This window comes from Emydura macquarii, unplaced genomic scaffold (assembly GCF_026122565.2).
Source record: "Emydura macquarii macquarii isolate MOO-44397 ecotype Brisbane River unplaced genomic scaffold, CSIRO-AGI_Emac_v2 contig_968, whole genome shotgun sequence".
Lineage (NCBI taxonomy): Eukaryota > Metazoa > Chordata > Testudines > Chelidae > Emydura > Emydura macquarii.
In genome coordinates, this window is record NW_027131105.1 from 12,930,420 (window position 1) to 12,958,316 (window position 27,897).

At 48.4% G+C, this 27,897-nt stretch overlaps 2 protein-coding genes across 3 annotated transcripts in view; both read left to right on the forward strand.

Annotated features, from left to right (window-relative positions):
- Positions 1-10,406, forward strand: part of SLC26A6 (solute carrier family 26 member 6) — a 30,815-nt gene extending 20,409 nt beyond the window's left edge. The window contains exons 14-22 of one of the 2 annotated variants that reach the window (XM_067544254.1): positions 505-611; positions 1,012-1,081; positions 1,720-1,812; positions 2,455-2,559; positions 4,008-4,094; positions 4,555-4,770; positions 5,346-5,400; positions 6,068-6,204; positions 6,812-10,406. In XM_067544254.1, coding sequence (XP_067400355.1) covers positions 505-611; positions 1,012-1,081; positions 1,720-1,812; positions 2,455-2,559; positions 4,008-4,094; positions 4,555-4,770; positions 5,346-5,400; positions 6,068-6,204; positions 6,812-6,835 — 894 coding nt within the window. In that variant the 3' untranslated portion in view covers positions 6,836-10,406. Of the gene's footprint in view, positions 1-504; positions 612-1,011; positions 1,082-1,719; positions 1,813-2,454; positions 2,560-4,007; positions 4,095-4,554; positions 4,771-5,345; positions 5,890-6,067; positions 6,205-6,811 lie in introns of those variants that run through there. The other variant, XM_067544253.1, reaches the window with a different exon arrangement.
- A 1,099-nt stretch (positions 10,407-11,505) lies between these two features.
- On the forward strand, positions 11,506-25,597 carry UQCRC1 (ubiquinol-cytochrome c reductase core protein 1). The gene is made up of 13 exons (XM_067544255.1): positions 11,506-11,678; positions 14,822-14,962; positions 15,485-15,571; positions 16,959-17,088; positions 18,092-18,290; positions 19,563-19,642; positions 19,837-19,952; positions 20,334-20,477; positions 21,204-21,364; positions 22,611-22,696; positions 23,262-23,350; positions 24,452-24,527; positions 25,353-25,597. The coding sequence occupies exons 1-13, from the start codon at positions 11,607-11,609 to the stop codon at positions 25,415-25,417; spliced, it is 1,446 nt and encodes a 481-aa protein (XP_067400356.1). The 5' UTR covers positions 11,506-11,606; the 3' UTR covers positions 25,418-25,597.
- The last annotated feature ends 2,300 nt before the right edge of the window (positions 25,598-27,897 follow it).

Here is a 27,897-nt window from a genome sequence, read left to right on the forward strand (position 1 = left end):
GGCCTGATCTGGAACCCAGGCTATCTGGGTCCAGGTCTGAACTCCATGGCGCAGGCCCATCTCTGCTCTCGCCTAGCTGCATCCCCAGGGGTTTCAGAGCAGGGAACCAGATTCCACAGAGGGGCTCTGCAGGCAAATGCAACAGCGAATCTGCACGCAGCATGAGCTTACTCCCTCTTTGCACGTCAGAGAGAGCGCAGGTTATCAAGACGGGGATGTCAGCCAGGACACGGGCATTCCCCTCCATAGCCCTTTTCACAGGACATCCTGGGATCTCTAACTTCCACCTGGGATTCCCACTAGAGACAGGCAGATAGGGCCTTGTTTTAACATCTCCTCTGAAGGAAAGCCCCTCCCCCAGGACAGCTCTCCCTGGGACAGCATGGCAGCATCCGCATTGGCAGCGATGGCCAGTGCACTAGGAAACGTTACAGCGAAGTAGCCAATGTCTACCACAAACCCGCTCGCCTTCCCCAGCTCTTACCCTGCCTTTGTCCGCCACAGCTCATCTGGCTCGTGACCTTCGTGGCCACTCTCCTGCTGAACCTAGACATGGGGCTGGGGGTGTCTGTGGCGTTTGCCCTGCTCACGGTCATCTTCCGGAGCCAGCTGTGAGTAGCACTGTCCCCATGTACCATGCACCTGCCCGTGTGTTCCAGGAAGTGCTCCTGGACGAGCTGTAGTATCCTTCCCTGTCGCTATACTCGTGTGCCCATGGGGGCTACTAATGGGCACCTATGCGCCACTGTTGACACCTCACAGTTTGAGAAGCCCATTTGCTGAAAAGCTGTTAATTCTGGACCACTGTCCACCTTCACCACACCAAGATGAAACAAAGCTACAGCCACTGGTGGCTATGGGCGCACACAATGCTGTAGCCTGGTTTTGCACTATGCCCTCTCACAGCATGGCACTGCCAATGTTATATTTTGAGCGTAAGACACAACTTCAATACCCGAGGGACACGTGGTGCCTTTGCTAACTCCGCTCTCTTTCTCCGTCTCCCCTCAGGCCCCACTACTCCTTCCTGGGGCAGGTTTCCAACACTGACATCTACAGAGACATGGCGGAATATAACAAGGTACAAGTGGATGGTGAGATTGTTGAGGGAGTGGCCAGAGGGGCCCACGGAGGAAGACGGACCAGCTCCTTTGCTACTGAATGTATTAGGCAAACCAAGACACTGGGGCCAACTCTGCCATGGGCAACCAGGGGAGCTGAGATGGGGCACATCCAGGAGTAAAAGGGTTAAAGTCCTTGTCAGGCACCATCCCTCTCAGAATGAGGGAAGCATTTCCTGTCCCTGGGCTACCTATGAGTACTGGCCTTCAGAGACTGGATGCCGCTTTCCCTTCTTGATGTGGTGGGGAAGCTGCATTGCGAGTGTGCGGGGCGCTTTGCAGACCTCTAGAAAGCCAGTTCCCTGCTCCAGTTCAGCTGCGTAAGCTGCAGGCATTGCCAGTGGTGGGATCCCTGTAGGAGCTCTGGGGCTCTAAGGGATGCTGTGAGGGAGGAGGGATGCCTGAGGTGGTCTGGCAGGAGAACAGAGAGGGGGGCTCAGGAGGGAGCCGAGGAGGAGGTAAGCCCAGAGATGTTGGGGGAATGGCTTTGCTTTTCTGTGATGTCTCTAGCTCCCCCTATTACTGATCACCCCAGAACAGCCTCTACTCCTTTGAGGCAGCATCCCTGCCACAACTTCCTCCCTGTCTTTATTTCCAGGCTGAGGAAATTCCAGGTGTGAAGATTTTCCGCTCTTCTGCCACAGTCTATTTTGCCAACGCTGAGCTGTATGCAGAGGCCCTGAAGGAGAAGGTGAGGCAGGGGCAGGGGCAGAGATAGGCTCATGTAGCACACTCTGGGGGGCAAGGCCTGACTCTTCTCTACAGCATGGTCCTCAGTAACTTGGCCAGGAAGTCACTTTAGTCCTGGAGGTGCCTTTCTCCAGTCTAGCTGGGAGAACAGCACAGCTCCACAGTCCTGATCCTCTCTGCTCTCATCCTACAGCACATGGGTTCTCCCTTCCCCCGTCTATAGTGGATCTAGCTGGGGGCTAATATGGCCCCTATCCTCATAGCGTTGGAGCATCTTGCACACCCGCAATGTTCTCCTCACAGCACTCCTCTGAGGTAGGTGGGGAACTGAGGCACAGGCCCAAGGACCCAGGGAGACCCAGGAAGCCTGTGGCAGAGCCAGGAATTGAACCCTGATCTCCTGAGTTCCAGTCCACGGCATTAACTGCAAGACAACCCTTCTTATCCTGCTCCCACAGTTAACCAGTGTTCCAAGCTCTCCTGGTACCAGAAGCCAAGAAAAGGATGCGGAGGGAGAGAGCTCCATTCTGTGCAGGAACAGCTGCAGGGACGCCCTGCACCAGGCATGGGAAGTGGGTGGGGAGAGAGCAGGTCACTAGAGCATCAGTGGCTTCCATATGCCAGGGAACTGTATCTTTTGCAGAGCGGCATTAACGTCGATTACCTCATTGGGAAGAAAAAGAAAGCTCTCAAGAGACAGAAGAAGCAGCAGGAGAAGGAGAAGAAGGAAGAGGCAAAGAAGAAAAAGGTTAATCTCTGCCAAATGCTTCCTTTTGGGGTGCTCTCCAGTCCTTCCCTCCATCCATATCCTCCTTTCTCCTTACACATCTCTCTTGAGCTCCTCCTCCTTCCTCTGACTCTCTTCGCACTCCCTCTTCCGAGCTCTCAATTCCTCCCTGCCCCCACTTCTCCCCCTCTCTCTAGACATAGCTGGCTCCCCCTACTCTCCAAAATCAAAGATGGACCCATACTGGAAATGGCTCTTTTTTCCCAATGGGGGAGCCCAAGGGCAGGCCTTAGCCCCTGGGGAATGTTCCTGAGCCTGAGAAGTGTTTGTGTTCTGATTGGAGTCACCAGGCCTGGAAGAGAAATCCCAGGGAACTACCTGACACTGGAGTTGTCTGAGGTTGACAAGGAGGCAGCTGGTGTTAATTATTAAGGAGCCAGGGATTCCCTAGCATTTGGTGAGTGGATATTAAAAACAAGCGCAAGGGGTGATCTTGGGAATTCCAGACTAAGGAGCCTAACTTCAGTGCCAGGACAAATAATTAAAGAGGGATTTGTACTCCCCCTCCATGACCATGATGTGATGGGAACAGACCAGCGCACCATCTGCACAGAAAACTATGCCTCTCTCATTTACTAGAATCCTTTGAGCATGTCAAGTAAATAGTGAATAAAGGAGACTCAGCTGACAAAAGTTATGTGGACTTTGAAAAGGCAAATTCTCTCAGAAGAGGCTATAGGGCAAGGTAAAGTTCTGTCATTGATCAGAAACTGGCTAAAGAGAGAGGGAGTAAAGAGAAGGCATACCTAGCTCTTATATAGCACTTTTCATCAGTCGATCTCAAAGCACTTCACATAGGAGGTCAGGATCATTGCTCCCATTTTATGCATGGGGAGACTGAGGCACAGAGCTATGACTTGCCTAAGATCACACAGCAGGCCAGTGGCAGAAGCAAGAATAGATCCCAGATCCACTGGGTAACACAGCTTCTGCTGAATAAATGGTCCATTTTCCACGTTGCAAATGTTAGCAGTGGGGTGCTAATGATAATATTTGAAAGGGCAGAGAATGAGGGCGGGAGGTGCAGGCAGCTAGCTGCCACTGCAGACAGCTCAGTGAAAACCTGCTCGCAGTGCACAAAGGCAGTCCTAAAAGCAAACAAAATTTTAAGATGGATAAAGCCAACCACTGTGTGCTGGGCTAGGGAGGAAACCTCCCCCATGGGCAAGTTATTCTAGAATTGTCCATTCTGGCAGCTTTGCACCTTCCTCCGACCTGGCCATGCTCCGAGACTGGATATTGGACTAGACAGATCACTGGACTGAACCAGGCTCTGCTTTTATGTTGTGACCTATATTATCCCCACCCTCCTGGCTGGGATTGACAAGCCTCCTGAGGGGTGATGTGGGCTGTGAGGCTACACGGGCCGTTCTTTAACTTTCTCTGTCCCTGTCTGGCTTTGATAACAGAAAACTACTCCCGAGCTCTCGGAGGCATCTGACCCCGGCAGCGCTGACCTTGGCTTTGTAGATATTGACATAGAGACCAGGACACAGGTATTCATCTACGCTGATCTTTAAAAACCCAAGTTCTCACTCACCCCATACCCAGAGTGCCTGACATAGTTGAATGTCATGGTCAAATCTCAAACACAAGGGTCTTCTCTAGCATTAACACAAACCCTCCATTAGCAAGCAAGAAAACCACCCCAGCCCTACCTCTTCTCCAGACACCTGCAAAATACGATATGTTCTCAAATGAGCCATGGGCCATCTCCCACTCTGCTCTGACGTGTGCTGGGGTGATTGGTGTCAGCAGGGGGCAGGGCCTCTGTTCAACCTCTCATTTCAAAGCCTTGCTTTTCATCTGTGGAAATAATATTTTCCAAATCTCTGTCTCGCTGCCACCTGGGCTGATAGGGTGCAGTCAGTTTGACGCTCAGTCAGATTGGCTGTGGGGCTCCCTGGGGAATGATGTCATTTCATTCAATGTGGGACTGTGTTTTCTTCCCCACAGGAGCCGGGGAGTAACTGCAATGGATCTGGCCCGGCAGTGCTTGACTCCGATGGAAGCATAATAGAGTTGGAGCCCCAACCCAGCAGCACCCCGAAAGCCTCCCATGAACCCACCCTGGAGTCTTTAGGTCTCAAAAAGCCCAACTTCCACTCCCTCATACTGGACTTCACCCCTGTCAACTTTGTGGATACTGTCTGCATAAAGATCCTAAAGAACGTAAGGGGAAAGGCAGGGAAAATGTCCAAGGCAGAGCTGCCCTGGAGACTCTTACAGAGCTTTACAAAGTGGGAACTTTCAGACACTCAGTGCTGGGAACTTGAGTGCGTCACTTCTGCTCTTCTGCTTCCAGCTAAGGCAAAATCTCAGCAGAAACTGGCTCCAACCTGTCCCCATCCCCTCCCTGAACCCAGCGGTCACCACTCCTCCCTCTGAGCCATTGCTGTCTGTGACAGGAGGAGCTGATATCTCCAACATACACAACCACTCCCTCATGCTGGCATTTTAACATCTTCTGCGTCACCTTGTCTGCCCAGAGCTGTTGGCTGTCAGCTGGGCACCAAGACTGTCTGAGTATGTTTCACATCCCTAACTTGTCTTCCATGCAGCCCACAAGCCCACAGGAAACTGGCTGCAGGTCCGTGGTATCAAAAAGCAGCTGGCACAAAAGAGGCCAAGGGGACATCAGTAACCTCGTGTCCCATCCCATTCCATGTGTGGTGCTGCTGCTGGGCATGACCCACGGGAGTCTGTGGAGGACCTTGACTCATCTCTTTGCGCTTGTTCCATTGCAGATATTCAGAGATTTCCAGGAGATAGAAGTGGATGTATTTCTTGTTGGCTGCCAGGGTAAGGAGGCCTCAAAGCTCAGATGCGGCAAAGCCATAGACCCTCCATTTGATAGCAAGTCATCCCTTCAGAAGGATGTACCTTGTGGCACTGAAATCCCCATCTGCCCTCCCTTGGGGCAGATGTCAGGCTCTTGCTGCTGGTTTCACCTTCCCTTGTCTTCTCCTTTCCTCTCCGCTCCACACTACACCAGCCTCAGATGTTACCGAGACGTAAACTGCTCATAGAATTGATTTCAAACCCAGTGGGACCAATAGTTCAGATACCAACCTAGGGACCAAATTCAGCCCTGGTGTAAATCCCTCTCAGGTCAACACGAGTCGCACCGGTTTCTACCACAGCTGCATTTGAGCTGGAGGGTGGAATCTTTCCCAAGCCCCATTCAGGAGATCAGCCACAGCCCCTGATGTAGCCCTGAGTCCCAAGGTGCAATGCCAGAGTCTGTTTATACCCTAGAACAGACACCACATCCAGGTGAGCGTTCCTGTTTCCCTGAATCCTAGCTCAGATGATTTTGCCAGCACTTCCCAAAGGAAACAGTAAACAGCGAAGAAAACGAGAGGTGGTTTGGAGTGTGTGGTGGTTGGGGGGTTTGATGTCAAGGCTGGGCATGTCGGCTGGTCTCATGCTTTCACTACAGCGTGTCCCGGCCTCCTTCTCCCCCCAGGTTCTGTCATTGAGCAGCTGGAAAAAGGCAACTTCTTCAGCCAAACCATCACCAAGCACCACCTCTTCGCCTCAGTGCATGATGCCATCACCTATGTCACCAGGGGGCAGGGACAGAGCATGCCCCAGCCAGGCACAGTAAGCACAGTCTTTCTGCTTCACTTAGGGACAAACAGCCTCCCTGAAGTCCACCAGCTCTATAGATGTGAAAACAGCTTTTGTTGCCAGTTCCTGGCCAGCGTGCTTTTCTCCACCAGCCATGCCATCGTGTCTCTCCTACCTACCCTTGCCTAGTCAATGTGCTCTCCTCCACAACCCCACCACCTCCGCCCTCCTCAAACAGAGCCCCTCCTCCTCACTTTTCCTCAATCGCCTCTCAGTTATGCAGACCTCTGCGCAGCACGCATCACTAACACTGTCACATTCAGATGGCCTTCTGGGCTCTGCACATGGAAACCAAGTTCATGTCCTAAAACCCTTGAGCCAACAAGGGCCGGGAGATCTGCAGAGGGAAAAACCCCAGCTCCTGACCCCATTCTCCAGGCCATTCAGAGCTGAGAGCACATAATATTTCTCTTGGTCCCCCCTGCTGGCTGATGAACAGAACAATGTTCATGGGCTGCACCCAACCCTCATCACAACGCAGGGCCTTTGGGTGGTGGGGAGGAAGCTACGGGAATGTGGAATTATGCCAGGAGGTTGGGGAAACCAAACCAATCTCTTTTTATTATTTGATTTTTTTTAGCCTTATTCTAGCACTAAACTGTAGCTACCAGAAACAGCATCTACTGTCCCCAGAAGCTGAACAGGTGAGAGGGAGTCATCAAGGCATGTTTTCAGAGGACTCTTTGAGCTGGTTGGTGTTTACAAGGGCAGATGCCATGAGATTCCCTGCCACTGGGAATCTAGCAGACATAAGAGTTCCTACTGCTGAGCATCTGCTTCAGGCACTGGAGACCTGAGCCTGTCTGCCCTTGGGAACCCACTTTAGCTACTGGACAAACTGGGAATCCATCTCAAACATGAAATCTCCTTCTGATGGGAATCTTCTCCAGACTCAGGAGATCTGGGATCTCACAGGCATTTCAGACACAAGATCTGCCCCAGGAATCCCCTCAGACCCAGGAACCGTCTCTGATTATGTGTGTGGCTCTTTTCCTTGAGTGAAATATGATTGGAGAGAAGCTGCCCCTGTGAGTTTTCTACTTGACTGTTTGACTAGATGATGCTCTTCAATAGGACCAGACAAACAGTTCTACTGACTGACTGCAAAACTCCCTGCAAAGAGAGGTACTGAACCATTCCACGGTCTGGATGCTTCCTAGGAATTTACCCCTTCCCTGCATCCCATTTCCAACTTTGTGGGAAAATAACTAAGCAAAATCTGAGCCTGGCACATGATGCAAGCTGTGACTATGTACAGATTTTATTAGAGCGAGAGAACACCAAGATCAGAGTATCACTTTCTGGGGTGAATGCAGACTAGTGAGGGGCTGTTACCACCTGTCCTGCAACCTTGGGTGTCTCTCAATGCTTTGCTGCTGTAGCTCCCAACCTGGGCCCCTCACAAACAGCCAAACAGCATGCAGGTCCCACCTTGAATGTCTGTGTATCGCTGCAGCCGGCCAGCACTTTCCAGTCTCTCTCTGGCTTCCACCAGCCTTTGTTACCACTTGCAGGGTGACCCCAACACATGCCCAATCCTGGATTTCCCCCACTCCCCCGAAACACGTATTCTGCACCATATAGCCCTCTCCTGGCCAGTCCAGATACTAGAGGTCTGGGGTCAATGTAGAACAGTTACTACTTTAACTGGGGTTAACAAACAAACCCGTTTAAACCAGGGCTCGACAAACCCCAGGTGCCAGGTCGCCATGGCACCTAGTATTTCTCCAGGGGAAGCAGCCACCGCACTCCAGCCAGGGCGCCACTGAGCCCATGTGGCAGGGCCGGGAGATGGGGAACGCTGCAGATGCCATGCTCCAGCCAAGCACACCCCCCCCCTCCCCCGCTAGGCCCATGTTGTAGGGGAGGGGCGGGGCCGGGAGGGGAGAGCAGCTGCTGTGCTCCGGCCAGGGCGCTGCTGGGCCCACGTTGTGGGAGAGGGGCAGGGGGGGAGAGGCAGGAGGGGAGAGCGGCTGCTGCACTCCAGCCAGGGAAATTTGCCGAGCCCTGGTTTAAACACATCACTGGGTTAGTTTTGATTAAAAAATAAAACAAGTTTATTTAACTATAAAGAGAGATTTTAAATGAATACAAGTTCATGGTATTAAAGTCAGAAATGGTTACAAGAGAAATAAAGATAAATCACCTTCTAGTAACTAACCTTCAACAAACTAGGCTTGATTTAAGGTAAAATTCTTACCAAATGTTCCCAGCAACAGGGCTGACCACATCCTCAAGTAGAACCTTTCTCAAAGTCCAAAGGCTGGTTCCTTTGTCTTCTCAACTGAAAGAGAGAGAGAGAGACAATATGTGGGGTGTTTTTCCCTTCCCTTTTCTAGTCCAGCCATCCATTGAAATGCATTTTCTTGAGGGTTACCCCTAGATGAAGTTCATTCCAGCTGTGAGGATGGAGCCATGGGGCTCTCGTGGTGAAAGATGTTCCATGTTGTTGGTTAAAATGCAAATCGGTTGTTCCTGCCCCCGCCGCCCCCTTCACTGTCGAAGAATGGCCACTTGACCATTGAGCGTCAATTGACTTTGATGATACATAGCTAGAGGTATCAACTTGTCCTTTGCCTGGTTTACCTGTTCCCGAGACTTGTCTGGTAAACACATTTCAGTCATAACTTCAGTTTATGTTCATAACTTTAGACATAACACTGCTATGTGCATTTCACCATGATATTATTGTAGTTTTCAAATGATACCTCACAAGTAAGGCTGTGAGTTTGTCACTGAGGTCGCAGAAGTCATGGATTCCATGTGAAATTGTGCTCTTCAGCTTCTGCCTTGTGCCCTGGGGCAGCGGGGCAGAAGCTGTCAGCTTCTGGGGGCTGCAGGGAGATCTCAGCTGCCACATGTGGAGGGTCCCAGAGCTTTCAGCGGGGGTAGCATCTCCCAGCTGCCATGGGGGCCCCTAGCTTTGAGCCACAGCCAGTAGGGGCTCCCCAGCTCCAAGCCACCACAGGTTGCAGGCCCCTGGCCATGGTAGGAACCTAGTGGCTCTGAGCTGCCGCCACGTTGGGGACCCGCTGCTGTCCAGTGGGGCGGGCGACTGGGACCCCGGGCTCCTCCGTGAGCAGCAAGGTACCCTGGAGCCCTGAGCCACTGTGGGTGGCTGACCCCCGCAGGGCTGAGCTACAGCAGTGGGGGGGTACCCTCCCTCTGGGGGCAGCAGAGACCCCACAGCCTCCAGCCACCATGGGCAGCCTTGCAGCCCCCAGCTGCTGTGGGGCACTCTGTAGCTGTCAGCTGCCCCAGACGATGGGGGAGCCCGGAGCCACCACAGGCAGCTGGTCCCTGCAGTGCCCAGCTGCTGCAGAGGGACCCATGGTAGGTCTGGATGGCAGGAGACCCGCACAGCCTTCAGCTGCAGTGGGCTGCCCCACAACCTCCAGCCTCAGCTGGCCAACCCTGCAGACTCCAGCCATGCACAGGGTTGGAACCTGGAGCCGAGCCACCAAAGGGGAGCTCGATGCCCCAGCACTGGGGAGACCGGGGCTGGTGGTGATTGCTGGACCCTCCCCCGCCCACAGGGGGTTAGGGCTCTCAACCCACCCTTAGGCTTCAGCAATCCCTTCAGCCCTCCCACCCATTATTTTTAGTAATAGTCACAGATAGGTCATGGGCAATACACAAGAATTCATGGAAACCTATGACCTGTCCATGACTTTTACTAAAAATAACCATGACAAAATCTTAGCCTTACTCACAAGGCATATTTTGTACAAAGATTATTATAATAGTGTATGGTGTGAATACAGGAGTGCATTCGGTCACACAGAGGTATCGCTTACTATCTATTATCAATACATTTTGTGGTGCTTGAGAAAAATCATAAAATCACAGATGCCAGAAAAGGAAAAGTCCTTTTAGATCATCCAGTCCATTAGCTGTCCAGGACAGAATTGTTCCCTACAGAATGTTTTCATATGTCCAAGCATCACCACTTCCTTTGAAGAACTCTACAGCCTAATGCATCTAGTAAATACAGAACCTGAAAACTGTGTTTAGTCATTGACTAGACTGTTCGGTCTGTAAAGGAGTTTGCAGAAGGCAGGAATTGATTCTCAAATTAACTGTCATCTAGGCTGTATTCATGTTGCACTTCTAAGACTTAATTTTAAAACATGATCTGACTAGAAGCCCAATCAATAAACATGTTTTTAAACGAAGTATCTATTTTTCTCATTTATTAATAAGTGACATTTTTTAGTGCTAGCTTCAAATCCATGTCAGTGCTGACTATTTCATCAGATTACATAGTTACAGCCTCTCTTAAATATCACGTCCTTTTGGACTACCTTATTTATAAGCGTGGCCTTATTCTGCCAGTCCCCTCTGAATACTTTTTATAATAGTTACAAGAAGTCTAATGCTAGGTGAAGCCACAGCCACTCCTGCTTTGGAATAGCCATAAAAAAGCACAGCGAGTAACAGGGCACGAGTGACCAGATTAAATACAAAATTAATGTGCTCAAAAAACAGCTCAACCTGACCCAAACTGGCTGGACTCGCATGCTGCTGGGCTCCAACACTGATTGGGAATCTCGCTGCATTCTGCTGCAGCTTTATACACAGCTGATCACTTTGTCAGAAGGAGACACACTGATGGGGGTGAGGTCTTGGGGCCCGAGGCCTGACTCTTCTCTGGCAGGTGTGAGGTGGGTGGGAGCGGAGGAGAGGGTGGGAGCAGCTGTGCTCTGGCTTCATGAGTTTCCTGCCTGCACAGTGAGCCCGGGGGGAGCAAGGCCAGACCTGCAATAAGCAGCACGTGCTCCCCTCCCATGGTCTGCCACTGGCAGGGGCCTGCAGGCAGGAAGCCAGCCAGGCCTGGGTAGCCCTTAGATGGGGACACAAGCCTTGCTTTTCCAATGGGGGTGCATGAGCAGGGGAAACGCCAGGACCTATCTGCCCCAGGATGCTGGTAACCAACTCCCCACTGGGAGGGTGGAGCTCTTTCAATAGGACGGGGCTCATGGGCTGCAGCACGCTGGGGCCCCAAGGGGGCAGGGTCGCCTGCCCGGTGCGATCCCCCTGCTCCATCACTTTGACCTTGTAAAACCCTGCACGACCTGCGACCAGGCTCATCGGCCTCCCACCAACAGAGGGCGCATCACGGTCTCAGCCATGCGCCAGCGCCACCCATTCCAGCGCATGCGCCTTTCTGCTTTAAAAAGGCCCATCTCTGCCCATGCTAGCTTTCCTCCCTGCGCATGCGTGTCTCCCGTCAATTTGTTGACTTGCGCATGCGCCCCTTTCCTAGCCTGGTAGGGCTTGTCTTCCCGCGCATGCGTCTTTCGCCCCAATCTCGGTTCAGGCCGGGCGCTAGGGCAGGGAGGCCTCGGGCGGTGACGGACCGGTGAGGGGACAAGATGGCGGCCTCCTCGGTGTGCCGAGCCGGCTGTGCCGCGGGCCGAGCCCTTCTGCGGGGCCCCCGCTCCTCGGTGAGTAACCGCGCGCGCCTGCGGTCCTCCGGGGTTTGGGGGATTGGATGCGGGGGAAACCGGGGCCGGGGCAGGCCCAGCCGCCCTGGCCGCCGGGAAGGTCACGTCACGGGGACGGCTAGGCCGTGGGGCCCGCGGGCCGGCTGTGGCCCAGGGCTGGGTGGCTGCCCCTGTCCCCGCTGTCCAGGCCGGGCTCGCGGGCGGGAGACGCGGTGCGGCGCGGCGCGGGGGCATTGTTACCCGGGGTCCGGTTCGCAGTGACCTTGCCCCGGAGCGGGGCTCGCTGGCGGAGCCCCGGGGGCTGGGCCGTGCCGGGGGCAGGGCGTTGCTGCGAGGGCCGGGGCGGGGTGACCGCTCCGAGGCAGGCAGAGCGCAGCCCTTCCGTCGGGCGCTGCTGCTCCGGACGCCTCTCCTAGAGCCCGATACACCCGCGGCGGGACCCAGCTGGCCCGCGTGCTTCGCTTCTCGGAGCCGGCCGAGGAGCGCGGCTGCTCCCGTGGCTCCCGGCTGTTAGATCAGCCTCACACCGAGTGTCAGCGCTGCACCTGCGAGGGAGGGTGGCGAAATCCGACGTGCCGTCCCTGTCTACACTGTGCAGTCCCTGCCGTTGTGCGGGAGCAGAGCACTGCCCTTTCTATTTGTAGATCGTAATCCAAGGACATCCTGCTCTCCGATTTTCGGTTCTGTTGCATACAATAATTTCAAATAAATGTTAACCCGGCCCGTAAAGCTTAACAAATTGCAGTTGAGAGAGGAAAATGGGTGAAAGAGGAGACTAGTAATAGAGATGTAGTAGGGATAATTTAAAAACAAAAATAACCCCAACTCTTTATTTTGAAGGTGTTATGGTTGTTTTAAAAGGGGTAGTCCCAGGGAGGGAGGGGCCTTTCAGTGGGTGTAAATTCCATTCCCTAGGGCCCACCACAGCACAGGCATGATCATGTCAGCATAATGTCAAATCAGTTTTTTAAAATGAGTTGAAACTAGCTTCAGGTGTTACACCTGCACAGAGTCCCCCTGCCAAACTTTGTAGTTTTACAGTTCTGTTTTCCTATCTTGAAAACTTTCCCCTTTTGCTGAATACAGAATCCATATGGGCAAGAGCTAGTTATCCAGAAGAAACAGTGTAGCAGACTATGCAAAGTACTGTCACAGATCCATAGTATCACTGCTGCGCCACCAGGTTTGGAACAGTCTCCAGGAGGAAGCCATTCAGTGTGCCAGACCCTGGGTCTCCCTCTTTCTTCAGGACAGGGCAGGGCAGGCCATGCCACCTCACCTCACTGCACTGCCTGCTTAGACTAAACCTCTGCACTTCAGCACTCCTGCTTCACACTGTGAGCTCTATGCAACCAGTCCAACTGAGGGAAACTCCTGCTAGAGACTTGTACACTTTTCAGGAATTAATGCACCACACCAGGTTTTGGCAATGCCACTCAAACAACATTGTCAAAACACTTGGGTTTATTACTGAACTGGAACGCAGCACTGGAAGACTTTAAGTTAGCATATAGAACTGAAGATTAAAGTATAGTTCAAGTCTATTCTGGTTAGCCCGGAGCCCAGCCAAACAGTAGAGAGCCCTTGTATTCAGGTTCTGTGTGTCTTTCTCCATCTGACCTCCTTGGTCATTTCCAGGTGAGACCCCCTACTCCTTCCAGTAATCAACTCTTATCCCCTCTCTCCCATGTCACACATTCCCAGTCCTTTGCTCTCAACCTGATCTGCAGGATTTTGCTCTGCTTCCCGGCTAAGAAGTGGGGCAAGCCATCTCCCTCTAGGTTGTTGGTTGTTGGGTGTCAGTGTCCTGGTGATTGGATTTGTCATTTTCTTCTCAGATTCTCCATTGATATGGGGTTGGCCATAACCAGTCTAGTTTTTAATGACCCATTCAAGTTAAGACAGATAGGCAACATTCACCTATGTCTCTGAGGACAGGCCTATACTTAAAGTGCTACAGCAGCACTGATACAGCTGTGCTGCTGTAGCACTTCAGTGAAGACACTACATATGCTGACAGGAGGGCGTCACAGGTTTCTATTAATTTTTGTTTATTGCCCATGACCTGTCCCTGACTTTTACTAAAAATAACCGTGACAAAATCTTAACTTTAATAATAGATGATGTCACTCTGTGCTGAAATTGAAGGAACGGATCTCGTATATAGATAGGATTTGCACTGCTAAGGGCTTTAAAAATCAACTGTGCCACTTCAAATTCCGTCTGCTGCATACATTGTAAATACATACATTATAAGCAGCCACTGTAAAGAATAGGATCTATGTATTACTTTCACTGAGTTATCCTTACAAGGGACATTTAGTACAAATCTGCCAAGATATATACTTTGTGGGATGAGTGTTCAGTAAGTGGGAATATGCAAACCTGAGGGACAACATAAACTCACACTGCTTATCTGTCTTAAATCTTAGCATAGGAAAGAATAGTAGAATGATACAGATATCAGTGTCTGGAGACCCATGGTGCAGATAACCTCATCCCAAAATCGTAAATGCCCTGCAACAGATCTCAATTTACGTTAAAAATGCCTTAATGGGACCACTTCCAAACTCCAGCTTCTGGGGCTTGCCTTGAGCCCACTTGGTTGCTCCCATCCTTTTTCCTTCAACCTGTGAAGATACCCTATGTAGAAGGAGAAGGTATTTTGTTCATTTTAGAGGCTGAGACTACTCTGGTTCTGAACCATCCTTGATGAGTCTTAGATTTTGATGCTTGCCAGAATCAGCCCTCAGGACATGGTACAGGAACCATCCTTTTCAAGAGAGGAGCCATATTTAAATGTGCTTATGGGAGTCTTATGTTTTGTCAGTATAACTTGTAGCGTGTATGGTGTTCGTGTCGTCCCGTCCGTCGCCGCCCCCGCCCCCGACTTCTCCTCCTCCCACCCCACACAAACAGTGTTCATGTACCCAGAGATCTCAGAATCTGGCACATCTTATAATTTTAAAATATATACATTAGTGTTTAGGGACCTGCTGTGGGACAGCTTTAGGGAGTGAATCTGTATTCTGCTGGACTAGCTTATTTGGTCTGCACCATCATGTGACTCTTGACAATTCATATGTTGTTGGTAGCTCTGCATTAGAGTGTGAGTTGCCGTTTGATGGTGGCTTTCTTTTTAGCAAGCCTTGATGAGTTTGGTGAGAAATCGAGGTGCTGCTACCTATGCCCAGGCACTCCATAATATTCCAGAGACGCAAGTTACCTCTCTGGACAACGGCTTCCGTGTGGCTTCTGAGGAATCTGGCCAGCCTACATGCACAGTAAGTTTAAGATGGATTTAGAATCATCCCATGATCACTCAGTGCGGGTTGTATACTAGTCTTTCAAAGAGGATTAACTCTTGTTGGAAACAAGGTTGGCAGCAGAGATTCAGCCATTTGTGTTTCCCTGTCCATGGCTCTAGGCAATAATAAAAGGCACAACTTGCTTTGGAATGAGTCAACAGGAGTCTCAAAAGTCCATTGATGCTCATGCTCTGCCCAGACTTCCCACCCGCATTTGTGTGGAAGTAGCTTTCATACTTACTAATGCTTAACTATGACAGCCATTAATTGCTTAATGCATCTTTGAAAAAGTTAAGAAAAGTATTGTCTTATGTTGGAAGATAAATGGCATAAATAGAACCCAAATATTGACCCTTCAATGCTAGTGGTAGAGTATGTCCTGCAACTAGCAGTGGGGTTGCCTCAAACTCCTGTGTTACACTTAGTGACAGGAAACTTGCATCTGTTGCTAGTTGTATTTCCTAATTATATTTATTCAGCACATCTCTCTTCTGTTAGGTGGGTTTGTGGATTGGGGTAGGTAGCCGTTATGAAAATGAGAAGAACAATGGAGCAGGATATTTTGTGGAACATCTGGCATTCAAGGTGAGCTAATGTGCTACATCTGGTACTTTTCATGGGAATTGAACATATGCAGCTATTTATGATCAAACTACCACTCTAGGCTCTTTGAGCTTTTCTGTCTGACTTTAATTCACTTGTGGCTTTGATTCCTGAGAGTCAAGAACATGTTAAGAAATTGGACTTTTTCCACTTGCCACTGCTCAAGATGTGTGGGCACCAAAGCATGAACACACGTTGTGTAAGTTAGAAGGAAAATGACCTTAAGCGCTTCAGGTCGGGAAATGTCTTTGTATATCATATCGCTTAGCAGGATGGGATCCCAATCCTGATCCAGACCTCCAGATTTCACTGTAATACAAATGATAAGGGGCTGTTTTAGGTACCTGCCAAGGCAACATAAAAGCTCAAACTGCCTTCTCTATTAGAAAGACATTTTATCTGTAATTGTGCACTGAATCTTTGTACTGACTTTCATAACGCTTTGAAAAGTCATTGTTCAGGGGACTCTACTCTTGCTCCTGCCCAAGAAATTTACGTGCGTAACTCTCTATAGTGTTTCCCATGCTAATTATAGGATGGTATTAACTGGCTCTGAACAGAAAATTGACCAGTCAGTGGCATGAAAATCAGTGGCAGTGCTGAATGCGATAAGGGTGTGCAGAAGTCCTTGTGGCTGACAAATGCATGGAAGAATTGTTCAGGAAAGTATTTTAAACAATGCAAACTTAGCCCACCTAAAACAAAAAAAACAACCCTGCAGCTTTTTTATAAAAGTCTGATTTATTTAATCCTAACATCAGTAATTTTATTTATAAAGAATTGAGCATATTTATTGTATATAATATGAAAATTACCAAAAATGAACTACTCTTGCTTTACTACTCCTGTAGTTTGTGGCAAAGGAAGTATTGCTCATTGTTTGAATATATGACAGGTTGGAGAATCACTGCTGATGTTGAGGTAACTCATTTACTGGATGAACGTGTGTGTGTTTAAAAAAAACAAACAAAAAAAACCCTTTTATTCTTATTTAACCCACATTAAATGAACAGTGCTGTAAACAACATCACTTTCCTTGTGGCTGAGAGTCTATAGCCTTTCTAATAATGCAGCTGTCTGCTGATCAGCACTTTTTTAGTGCGAGCAGGCTGAACAGTAACCGTACCATGGTAACTTTTGCTGGGCGATCAGCCCCAGTTCATGGTGACAAGCATTTTTAGGGCGTTCTGAAAATTGCATTTGTCCTCATTAGTAAATACCCATTGGCATCTGATGGGATTGAAACAAATTACTTGCCGCTACTTCTAAAATGGGGCACTCAGTTGTGTGAAGATCCGTGTAATTAATTTGGTTCTTTAGTTGTCAGGGAAAAACCTAGCCAGTTTCTAGCTACATTTGTTTCTTTCAGGGCACAAAGAAACGTCCTTTGGCCACTTTAGAAAAGGAAGTGGAGAGTATGGGTGCTCACCTCAACAGTTACACCTCCCGGGAGCAGACTGCCTACTTCGTGAAAGCCCTATCCAAAGACCTGCCCAAAGGTAGGGTGATCGTTGCACTGTTAAGTCTGTGATCTAGAGCCTGAGGGCAGAGGAAATCGTTTTTTTAATGTCTTTTTCTCAGGTGCCTGTAGGATGATGCTGAGATCCTAAGGTCATGATTCACTCAGTACTCAGGCAATCAGAGCACTGACAAGTCCTGAATGGATAACCAATGGGCACATAGTCACGGAATGGTGCTCAAGCCTTCATCTTCATCTTTTTCTAAAATAAGTCTTTGCAGCCTATGATACTACTATTCTTTAGATGGCCTTTAATAATGTTGCTGGGTGAGAGCGCGACTTTGATAGTCCATTGCCATTTTATGAGGTTGGGAAGAATGTAATGTTAACTCAGTTGTTAGAGGTCAGAAATGCTCAGTGAAGCTCCTGTGGGTTCTGTTTTCAGTGCAGCTTTAAACACCACCCTGCTATGTACAGATTTCAGTTTGTATTGTCGCTGTCTTTTGGGAAGTAGTCTTTATTCACCAGAGCAAGGACCTACAGTACAGGCTATGACTGACCATAGACATAGCAAGCTTTCTGCAAATGTCCTACACACTTTACCCTGACATGCTGCACCCTCAGCTCTTCCACCTGTGAGTACCCACACTGCATTGCCAGTGTACTGAACCCCTGAGCTGCTATGTAATTCCTGCACCAGTCTTTTTTTTTGCTTGTCAGAGGCAATATGTTGTGCCAAACTGAGAACTGATTTTTAATGTGGAGATTTCTCCGTATTGAAACCATTCCATTTTGTCTGTTTTGTTATCTGATGGAGACTTGAACCTAGGTGAACAGCTATTATATTGGTCCACTTTGCACTACATACACTGTTCCATCATGGTCTCCTGCATTTCCCCTTTTCCCTGAGTCCCGGTAGTATTTATTCCAGTCCATGCCCATTTCTCCTCCAGATTATCACCTGTCTTCAGTTTTCTGTTGCATTCTGTTCTGACCAGGTAAAGAAATTGCTGAAATATTGTCTGTGTGTGTGTGTCTTGTAGCTGTCGAGATTCTGGCTGACATTGTGCAGAACTGTAGCCTGGAGGATTCTCAGGTGGAGAAGGAACGTAGCACCATCCTTCAGGAAATGCAAGAAATTGACAGCAACTTGACAGATGTAGTCTTTGACTATCTTCATGCTACTGCTTTTCAAGGCACTGCCCTAGGCCGCACTGTCGAGGGAACCACAGAGAACGTGAAGTGAGTAGCAAATCCATTCTTTTAGCTCTGAAGTATAAAGTGCACCCAAGGACAGCCCCCTTCCACTAACAAACTTAATTCTTGGGAGCAGACAGTTCCTGTTATGGATAACTGAATTTGATAAAAGGGGAGCTGCGTAACATCAACTACATGCAGCTGTGTGCAGTGAGGGTGGAAAGATCTTTGCTAGTAAAGCACATCAGCAACAAAAGTATTTGCACATGGAAGCCAACCTAACCCATTTGAACACAGCATGTGGTGCTATACATATGGCCTGATCTGTGCACCATGGACTTCTATAATTAAGGCCAAGATTTTATCATGGTTATTTTTAGTAAAAGTCATGGACAGTACACAAAAAATACAGGGACGCCTGTGACCTGTCTGTGACTTCTACTAAAAATAATGGCAGTGGTGGCTAAGGACATTACTGAAGCCTCAGGGAAGAGAGCTCTGGGAGCCTTGTTCCCTGTGGTGGCTGAGAGCTCCCACATCCTGCAGCCCCCAGAAGCTCTCAGCTTCAGCCCTGCTGCCTCATGGGGCGGAAGCTAAAAAGCATTTCATGGAGGTCTCTGGAAGTTACAGAATCTGTGACTTCCGCGACCTCTGTGACAGACTCGCTGCCTTACTTATAATTTTTGTCTTGTCTCTGTGCTTCCCACTGCTGGTGAAAGATACTATATTACCAGTTCCGGAGTTTGAAGTCCTGTTGCCCTAGGATAGGCTTGGTACAAGCAGTGCTACACAAGCTTCTCTCATGTATTGTCCTCTATTGTGCCTCAGCCTTCACTGGTGGGATTGGCTGTTCAGGCCAAGAGTGTAGCTGTCTCCCATACCCAGTCTGTGGTGCCTCTACTGAGATCACCAACCAGGCATGCCATTGTGCCAATGGCCATGACCGTTGACACTGCACCCTTAGCAAGTGCATAGAGATCACCTCGTTTCACGCAGGCTACTCAACAGCCATCTGAGAGTAATGGCTTATGGTCACAACTGATCTGGGCTGGATTTGAATTGGAGATCTAGTGGTGAAAAGTTCAGTATTGTAGTCCCAATTCCCTAAGCATTGCAGTCTCCAGGATTACAGTACATGGGAGGGCTAGATGACAGATTTCCAGATGATGTTGCTACTGTAACCAAGGGAGTATTGAATACATTGTCACTTCCATTGTATTGAGTACCTGCCTTCCCTGATCATTCAGCCCTCACAACTCAACCTGCCCGCTCCATACCTGCATTCCTGGATATTAAAATCTTATGTATGCTCTTTAGGCGTCTGACTCGTGCGGATCTAGCTACGTACATTGACACTCACTACAAAGCCCCTCGCATGGTCCTGGCAGCTGCTGGAGGTAAGTGCTACTCTCATGCGACTCTAGGGAGTCTTGGTATTTTAAAACTGACGTTTAGACTCCAAAGCTCTCTCTGTCGTACAAGGCTCTTGTCTGTCATATAGTACAGAACGTTAATTTATTTTTCTTCCTTAACAGTTTTGGAGGCTCAAGCAGATGTCCTCATCTCCTGTTCCTTCTGTACCCCTTCCCAGGTGTTTCCCACAAAGAGCTGGTAGACCTTGCCAGACAGCACTTTAGTGGAGTTCCCTTTGAATACAAGGAGGATGCAGTGCCCATCACCCCACCCTGCCGCTTCACTGGGAGTGAGGTAAATTCTTGGCAGCAGCTGATTGCTTTGAGCACAAAGCCTACATTTGTGAAATCAGGCCCGTGTCACTTAGGGCATGAAATCTCTATGTAATCTCATAGGTTAGTTTCTTTATATAAGCAGATGGCATCTCAGTCCTGCTGTTCTACTCTTGAGACCTTACACAGCCTTGCCAGTTTTGCAAAAATGTTTTTGTTTTAGATGTGACCAAAATCCACTAGGAACTTACTGAGGCTGTTACTTTCATCTGCAACCTAGTGGAGACTAGAAACAGAGACCGCACCAAGTCCCCTAGTGAATCAACCCATGCTTTGCACGAGACACTTTAGAGAGGGTCATAGTGCTCATTCTGCTCTTACCATGCCCCATGATGTTTTTCAGATCCGTTTCAGAGATGATGCCTTACCCTTGGCTCATGTTGCTATGGCAGTGGAGGGACCAGGATGGTCTAATCCAGACAATATTCCCATCCTTGTAGCTAACTCGATCATAGGATGCTATGACCACACCTTTGGTGGTGGTAAGGTAAGAGACTTGGGAGCGTGGCATTGGGAGTCAGCTGTAGTGACACGACATTATGATCTCCTGAGCGGGAAGCTGCTGCGTATAATATTGAATTCTGAAATGTTCCCATGAAATTGAGTTTGTCTATGAATCCAGAAGGCAAGATAGAAACGCCTACCTGGGCTGATCTGGGACACCCCTTGGGCCGAGTATCTCTTCCCTAAACTTGTCCTGGGATGCGATGACAAAATGACTGTTCATTTAGTGGTGATAGTATTTAAGCAGGGCAAGGTAATATGTATCCCTTTGACACAAGCACATCTTACAACTGCAGTGTGGTGAGAACCTGTTTAGAAGCACATTGTACAACTTTATATAGACGATCCCTTTGGCAGGGTGTTCCTGTAGTGTAGTCCACTCTATTTCAAGGCGCCTACTCCCTGTATCCCCCAACTTCCTTGTGGTACCAAGTACCACCTCCACAGTCAAGTGCTGGGAAAGGAGAGAAGTTTAGTGAGATGTAAAAGCCTTCAGCAGGCTGTAATCTCTGCTCCCTGCCCTGAAAGCTTGTTGTCCCTGTGGGGCAGAGCCTGGAGTGCACCCCCGAGTTGAGCTCTCACACAGCATCCTGTTGTGCTGTCTACCTTGTTTGCTCTTCTGACCCTACAACCACTCAGGGAGAGAGCATCTGAGGTATTGAAGGACAGATAAGCATTTGAATCACTGAAGGTGTTTACTTATGTGCAGAATCAATCCAGCAGGCTGGCTGCAATTGCAGCAGAGGGTAAACTCTGCCAACGTTTCCAGACCTTCAACACTTGCTACTCTGACACAGGCCTTGTTGGACTCTATTTTGTTTCTGAACCTCTGAACTTAGACGATATGCTGCATTTTGCTCAAGGAGAGTGGTGAGTGTGACTTGCTGCATGTAGTCAGTCCCTGTTCTGGGGACTAGATCTAGTAGAGAACTTGTTACGTCCTACAAAATTCAAGCCCGTGTACTGTCAAGAAGAGTCCTGTGTTTTCTAGGTTCTATCTGGTGTTAATTCTTAGCTGTGGGGCTTCCACAACTTCCCTTGGGAAGAAACTCCTCAGGTTATGAGAGAAATGACTCCTGACATCCCACCTGAATCTTCCTTTGCCTGAACCTCACCCTATTGTTCTAATTTTATCCCCCTGATCTCCCTGAATGATGGCTGCAGCCCATTTATTCTGGTGTGTCACAGGTTGTTCTAATGTTGTGGCCTCTTATTCCCAAACAAGTTGTCTTTCCCAGAACATCTGAAAAGCACTGTCTGTCCACCATCTTGTTACACTTAGAAAAGGTGACCTGACGATACAGAATGCGCAATCCCAGCCTCTCGACTGACTGACAAATGTCCTGGTTCTGGGGACCATTGAGTGCCAGGGTTAGAGGGGCTTCAGCACGCTACTGTTTAGCCTTTCTTAGAGTTTATGATGTGTGTTGCAGCAGTGCCTAGCGGCTACAACCAAAATTGGGCCCTCTATTCTAGGAGCTGTACACATGGAGTAGGAAACAGATGGTAAGCTCCTGCGGGGTAAGGTCTAAGTAGACAACAGATAGGGATATAAGACTTGCAGGAAACCTACCAAACTGCACAGAAACCCAGGAATTAGAATCCCTTGGCAGTGGTCTGTGGCTGACTCCCATTTTGCAACTCTTGCCAACCCTAGCGGCAGAGATTGTGAGTGATTGAAGTTTATAACAGCAGAACTGTCAGCTGGTTGCATGCCCTGGTCCCTTTGCTATCTTACCTGTGGCTGCCAAGTTGGAGTGTTACACATGCCATTGAGGTGCTCCCCATTGTGACTCCTTAGGTGAGGTATTTGCCATCCCTCCTTCCCCCACATATGCTCAGACTAAACTTGCATTGAGCTTGCTCCTGCTGTCAGCTTGCTGTGTTACTCATGCCTGAGTTTGCAGCCACTCTGAACTCTACATAGGGAAAGTTAGTTCTCAGTGTATTAGTTAGTAGCAAGGGGGTTGAAGACCTACTATTCAGTTTGTGTAAGAGGTTGAAAATGGAGGGGCAGTGTTCAAAATAAATGTGGGGGGAGGCGGTAATCACTTCTCATCTTGTACTAGTGGAAGGTCACTGAGAGCCACTTACTCCCTCTGTGACTCCTGTTCAGGATGCGTATCTGCACCAGTGCGACAGATGGGGAGGTGAAGAGAGCCAAGAACATCCTACGAAATGCCCTGGTGGCTCAGCTGGATGGTATGTTCTAATCTAGGATCAGCTGCTTTGCATTTTTTCAACAGCTGTAAGTTCTGGCCCTCCTGGAAAGGAAATGCTCTGGGAGGCAGCATGCAAGGTTGTTCCTCTGTCCTGACCCGGCACATTCTCTGTTTCTGTCCTAGGATGCCACCCCCGCTTTGTCAATTGTGAATCCTAGTCTGCAACACTCCATGCTATCCCTGTGTCCTTGGACCTCTCCTGAGCAAAAGTGGCAGTGCCAAACCAAATTAGGCAACACCCTTGTGATGCCTGCTAAGGGCAAGGTTGAGAGCATCAAAGTGGTTTCACTTATGGCCCAAGTCAGGTGTGCACCATGGTCTCCAGAGGTGGAAGTCGTAATGCATTTCTCTAGTCCCCACTGGAGCTGCCAGGGATGGCCTACTAAAGGAGCACATGGGTTCTGGTTTACTGGAAGCTGGCTAATGGTATGAGCTGCTTGTGTACTTTCACCAAACTGGTGATCATGCTATAAGTGCTGGAAGGCTTTTGACTATCTTGCTCAAAATGTGAGGTCTTTCCTAATGAATCTCTGCATCTTTCCCAGGTACCACACCTGTATGTGAGAATATTGGGAGTCATCTCTTGAACTATGGACGCCGTATATCTTTGGCTGAATGGGATGCCAGAATTGAGGTATGTATCGGTTCTTACTGGGACACTCTTAAATTTACTCCAGCTGTTTTTCTGGGCATAAAACCTGCTGCTGAGAGACTGGGCATCTAATGCACTTACACATTTAACTAGGCTGTTTATCCTTGCGAGTCAAAGGCGGAGTCGGTGTTAAACAATTGAAATCTATATCATGGGAGCGCCAAACATAAGGCCATGTTTGTGTTCTGTGGTGGTGTTACACCACCTTCCTGCACCCCACATCTAGATGCTAGCTCATCCCTTGCTCAGTTAATGGTACAACATATAGCCATGTTAAGTGACTTGAGTATCTGTAGCATTAGTGATTTGGGCTCATTTCAGTGAATCCGCCTCCCATGAGATGGCCAGGATATAGCTTAAGCCAGAAAGGTCTCAGTGAGCATATGCCAGTTAGACCTTCTTTAACCAGAAACCTAAACTAGAAATAGCTTGTGAGAGATTCCACCCAGAATATTTCACTGACAAGCAGAAAGCTGGTTCATAAAGTTTTCCTTTGCTTATCCATTTGGCTTTGAAATTGCAGCATTGGAGTAATATTGGGAGAGGGGAAGTGTTTTTTAACGGGTATTCAAAGGCCCCTCATTGTGCTGACTCTCCCTTCTGGTCCAGAATGGCTGGGCTCATGTTGAACTCTTTAATCTTCAGTCCTAAATCAATGGTCAGACTGTCACTTTTGATACTCATCGCCAAACTCCCTCTGTCAGATACGTCGTGGGTGCAGTCACACCAGAGCCATATAAAAAGTGGCTCCATCACGTGGCCCTGTGTGTCTTACAATCTCTGGCACTTGTACTTGTGTAGCACTACATCTAATATGTAACTTGAGAGACTTTAGTTATATACACTGACACAGGTTGTCCACATCCTCCAAGAGGAATTTTTCATGGAGACTGTAAGCTGTCCTGGCAAACAAATAGCCAAATAACTTCAAAGCAGGGTCAGATTGAGCAGATGATCAGAAAGGGTCAAATCTCTTGGTTTTTGGCAGTCTGATTGTGTGGTAGTTGAGAGTGGCTTTTAGCTTGTGTAAATGAGTGTCTATCAGAAGCATGACACCTGCCTGTCCTTGTCATTTCCTGTTAGGCTGTGGATGCCAGGGTGGTGCGGGAGGTCTACAGCAAATACTTCTATGACAAATGCCCAGCGGTTGCAGCAGTAGGTAAGTGAGCTGGTTATAGGCACAGAGGTTGAAAAGCAGCTAACAGGGTTGGATCTTGGTTTATAATGGAGAGCAAGGTATCTGCTTGGTGGATCTCTGGCAGTTTTCTTTTTATAAAGTACTTTATAGATTGCTCTGGCTTCTTTCTCCCTCAGATTTAACCATCCTGGTAACTTCACTATCGTCTTCCCTGCCTTAGTGCTTCAGATATGCTGAAACATCTTCATCAGAGAATATGTTCCAAAAATCTAGTTAGACACAGGTGCTAGGACAGTGGCATTGAGCTGCTGGCCAGCCTCCCACCTAGTTACAGGCTGCAGAGATGTGATTAACAATGGAGCTTCAATCTGGGGACGGGGACTGCAGCAGCACCCACCAAATGTCATCTTCCAATTCTGGGGTGATATCCATTAATGTAAGGATCAGTGGGATTGACTCCTTGCAGTGCTACTCTGGCATGTCTGTCTATCTGCCAGCCAAGATGTTCCCCTTGGAAAACCTGCCCAAGCAGCTTCCTTCCCTCAAGTGCCTGATGAATTCCCTTCCTCCACACAGAATTCCCTTCCTCCAAGTTTGTCTCAGCCCTCAAAGGGGAGCCTTTGGAAAAGGGGCTTTCAAGACAAATAGGCAGTAGTGTTAAAAAACACTGCCCAATTAAAATGTCTCTGTAGACTTGTTTCTTCCTATTATTGGACCCAGGTTTTCACGTAAGGATTTGAGTCTGGGTGTGGTGGCATTATTGGATCAGAGAGCAGCAGAATTGAGAAACTGATGTTGGACCTCTTTATTCTGTTCTAAGCAACTAATTCTCTTCTGCTCACTCAGGTCCCGTCGAACAGCTCCCAGACTACAACCGGATCCGCAGCGCCATGTACTGGCTCCGTTTCTAAGCTGTGCCCCCTGCCGAATGGAAATGGAGATATCTTGGATTAGGGAGGGGCTCCGAAGGGGTGGATCTGTGTCTGAATCTCTTCTGTGTGGCAATGGCAAGATGGGCCTTGGTGTAAGCACTGGACTTGTCTTCTCAACTGTTAAAACTAAAAGAGCCAAATAAATATAATTTAAATGGAGTTGGCTCTCATGGGTGCTTATGGCAAAATGCCACAGTTGGCTAGGGAACTTCTCCAAGTTGGTGACACACTGGACCAGCATTAGTACTAGCAACAATGCGATGTCATAGGGTATGCTGAGTTAAGTGATGCATGGAGTCATTGCTCTACCCTTTCACTGTTGCAGACCAGTATAACTAATACGGAGGTGTCCTGAGACTAACAGGGATGCTGCCGGTCTGGATTGGGGTCCATTCAGCAGGGCCGTGTAGATGGAATCTTGCAAAGCCTTCTGGTATTTGGGCCTCTTGTCAGTTTCTATAAATACTCCAAGGTTCCATCTTCCCTTTAAGAAAAATGGAATAAAGGTTTTGCTTCCCTTAATCATGGGATTGCACTCTGTGCATATGCTGTTCAGTCACTGCCATAACCTGCAGAGACAACCTCTCAGATTGGTCTCTGGTTCTGTGGCCCTGGTCTAGAACAGAAGGATAAATGTCCCTAATCTTCACTCTTCCATCAATACAGCTCCTTGTACCTCTTTAGAGTGGCTATAAACAGAGAACGGTTACTCACTGGCACCTTTCTGATGGGCACAGATTAACTGGCTTCACCCAAGGAGCTTAGTATTTTTTCTTCAATGCTCTGAGTAAAGGGGCAACCTTAGACTAAAATTTGGAGGTGGCTGCTTTCAGAAAGCAGTTTGTTTGTTTTGCTGCTACCCAGCAAGCATCAGTATTTAAATTGCAGCAGAAAGGGAAAGAGTTGGTGGAGCTGCCATCTTGTTGGGTAGTGCTTGTAAGGGGGGGTGGTAGCCTTGTGCTGTACGGTGCAACTTTACGGTGTTGATTCACATTTCTTTTGCTCTTTCCTGTGTGTCAGACACATTAAGCTTCACTATGCTTGAGTGCTGAACTATGAACAGCATCACCTGAGCAGACAACTGGATCTTGGGGAGAGATTGAAATTGTGTCTTGTTCCTCTAGAATGAGTTATTTGGATCTGTGTTCTCAGCTCACTTCCTTACTGCGAAGAGTGTACACATCAGTATTTCTGTCCATTCGGATTCTTCTTGGAGAGAGCCTCTGTGAACTGGGGCAGCCTACCAGTGTGCGCCCACATACCACCTCCACTTCAGCTCAGAGCTCTCGTTTCTAGTCCAGGTACAAGTAGTTCTTTAGTCTGGAGTAAGACTGTCAGGATGCCACTGGGCACATGTGCACACTGCTGTGGTTCAACAGTAGCATGGTACAACTCTTTGGGGACACGGTTGTTTTACTGTGCATGCACAGTGCTTGGCACAACGGGCACTGATCTGACTGGGGCCTCTGAGCACTAGTCCTCCTAGTAAAGGAGGGCGAAATGGGGGTCTACATGGCACAGAGGCTTGGAAATGGGGTTAAAAACCTTTCACCTTGAGGCTGATGTTTAAATGCAGGCCAGGTCAGTGTTGACCAAAACTTGTTACTGGCTGATGTCATTGTTCTGTGTGAAATTATTTGATTTTGTTCCAGGTCCTAATAGATGAGTGTCCACATCAATCAAACTACCTATAATCAGTCCTATTTTTAACAATGTTTGAGAGGCCAAGGGCTGAGTGAGTGGGTCAGCAAGACTGAACTATCTTACTCCTGGAGTCAGTGTTGGGTTGATATGAGCAGGCTGGATGGAGTGGAGGAAGCTTATTCTGCTTTTTGCTGAACTTGTGTGGCTAGAGGAAACCAAACAACTCCTGTGTTGTCAATCCAGCATCTTTCACAGGCATGAAATTCACAGGATATCTGTGGAAAGCTGACTGTACGGTCAGACCCAAAATGTACAATGTGGAGGTGCAAATTCTTCCAATAACTGTTTATTTTAGTTTGCTGGAATTCCAAAAAATAAAACTAGTTTCAGATCAAATAGAAACTGAAACTTCAGAATTTTGTTAAATTGAAAAACATCAGCATTGACACCAATTTGTGAAGTGTTTTGAGCCAAATCTGCACTTTTTGCCGAAAACTTTGCACAGATGTAGCGCAGATAGATACTTCCCACAAGGTGGCGCTACCTCACCGTTTCTTCACTCTTCAATTGCAGCATGTTTTTTGGTTTAAAGTTTTTTGTTCTTTGAATATAAATATTCATTGTCCAGAAATCAAGTGAAAATCCATTGTCCTGACAAGTGGATTTTAAAATGGTAAAAGCTTCCAAGAGTTAGTCATAGAACTTAAAACTAATCCAGTGAGCTAAGCCACTTGTGCCGAATCCGGATTCTTAATGAGTCGGTGTGTCTGAACTCATTGCATGTATTAGGCAAGTTTGAAACTGTTCAATATTCT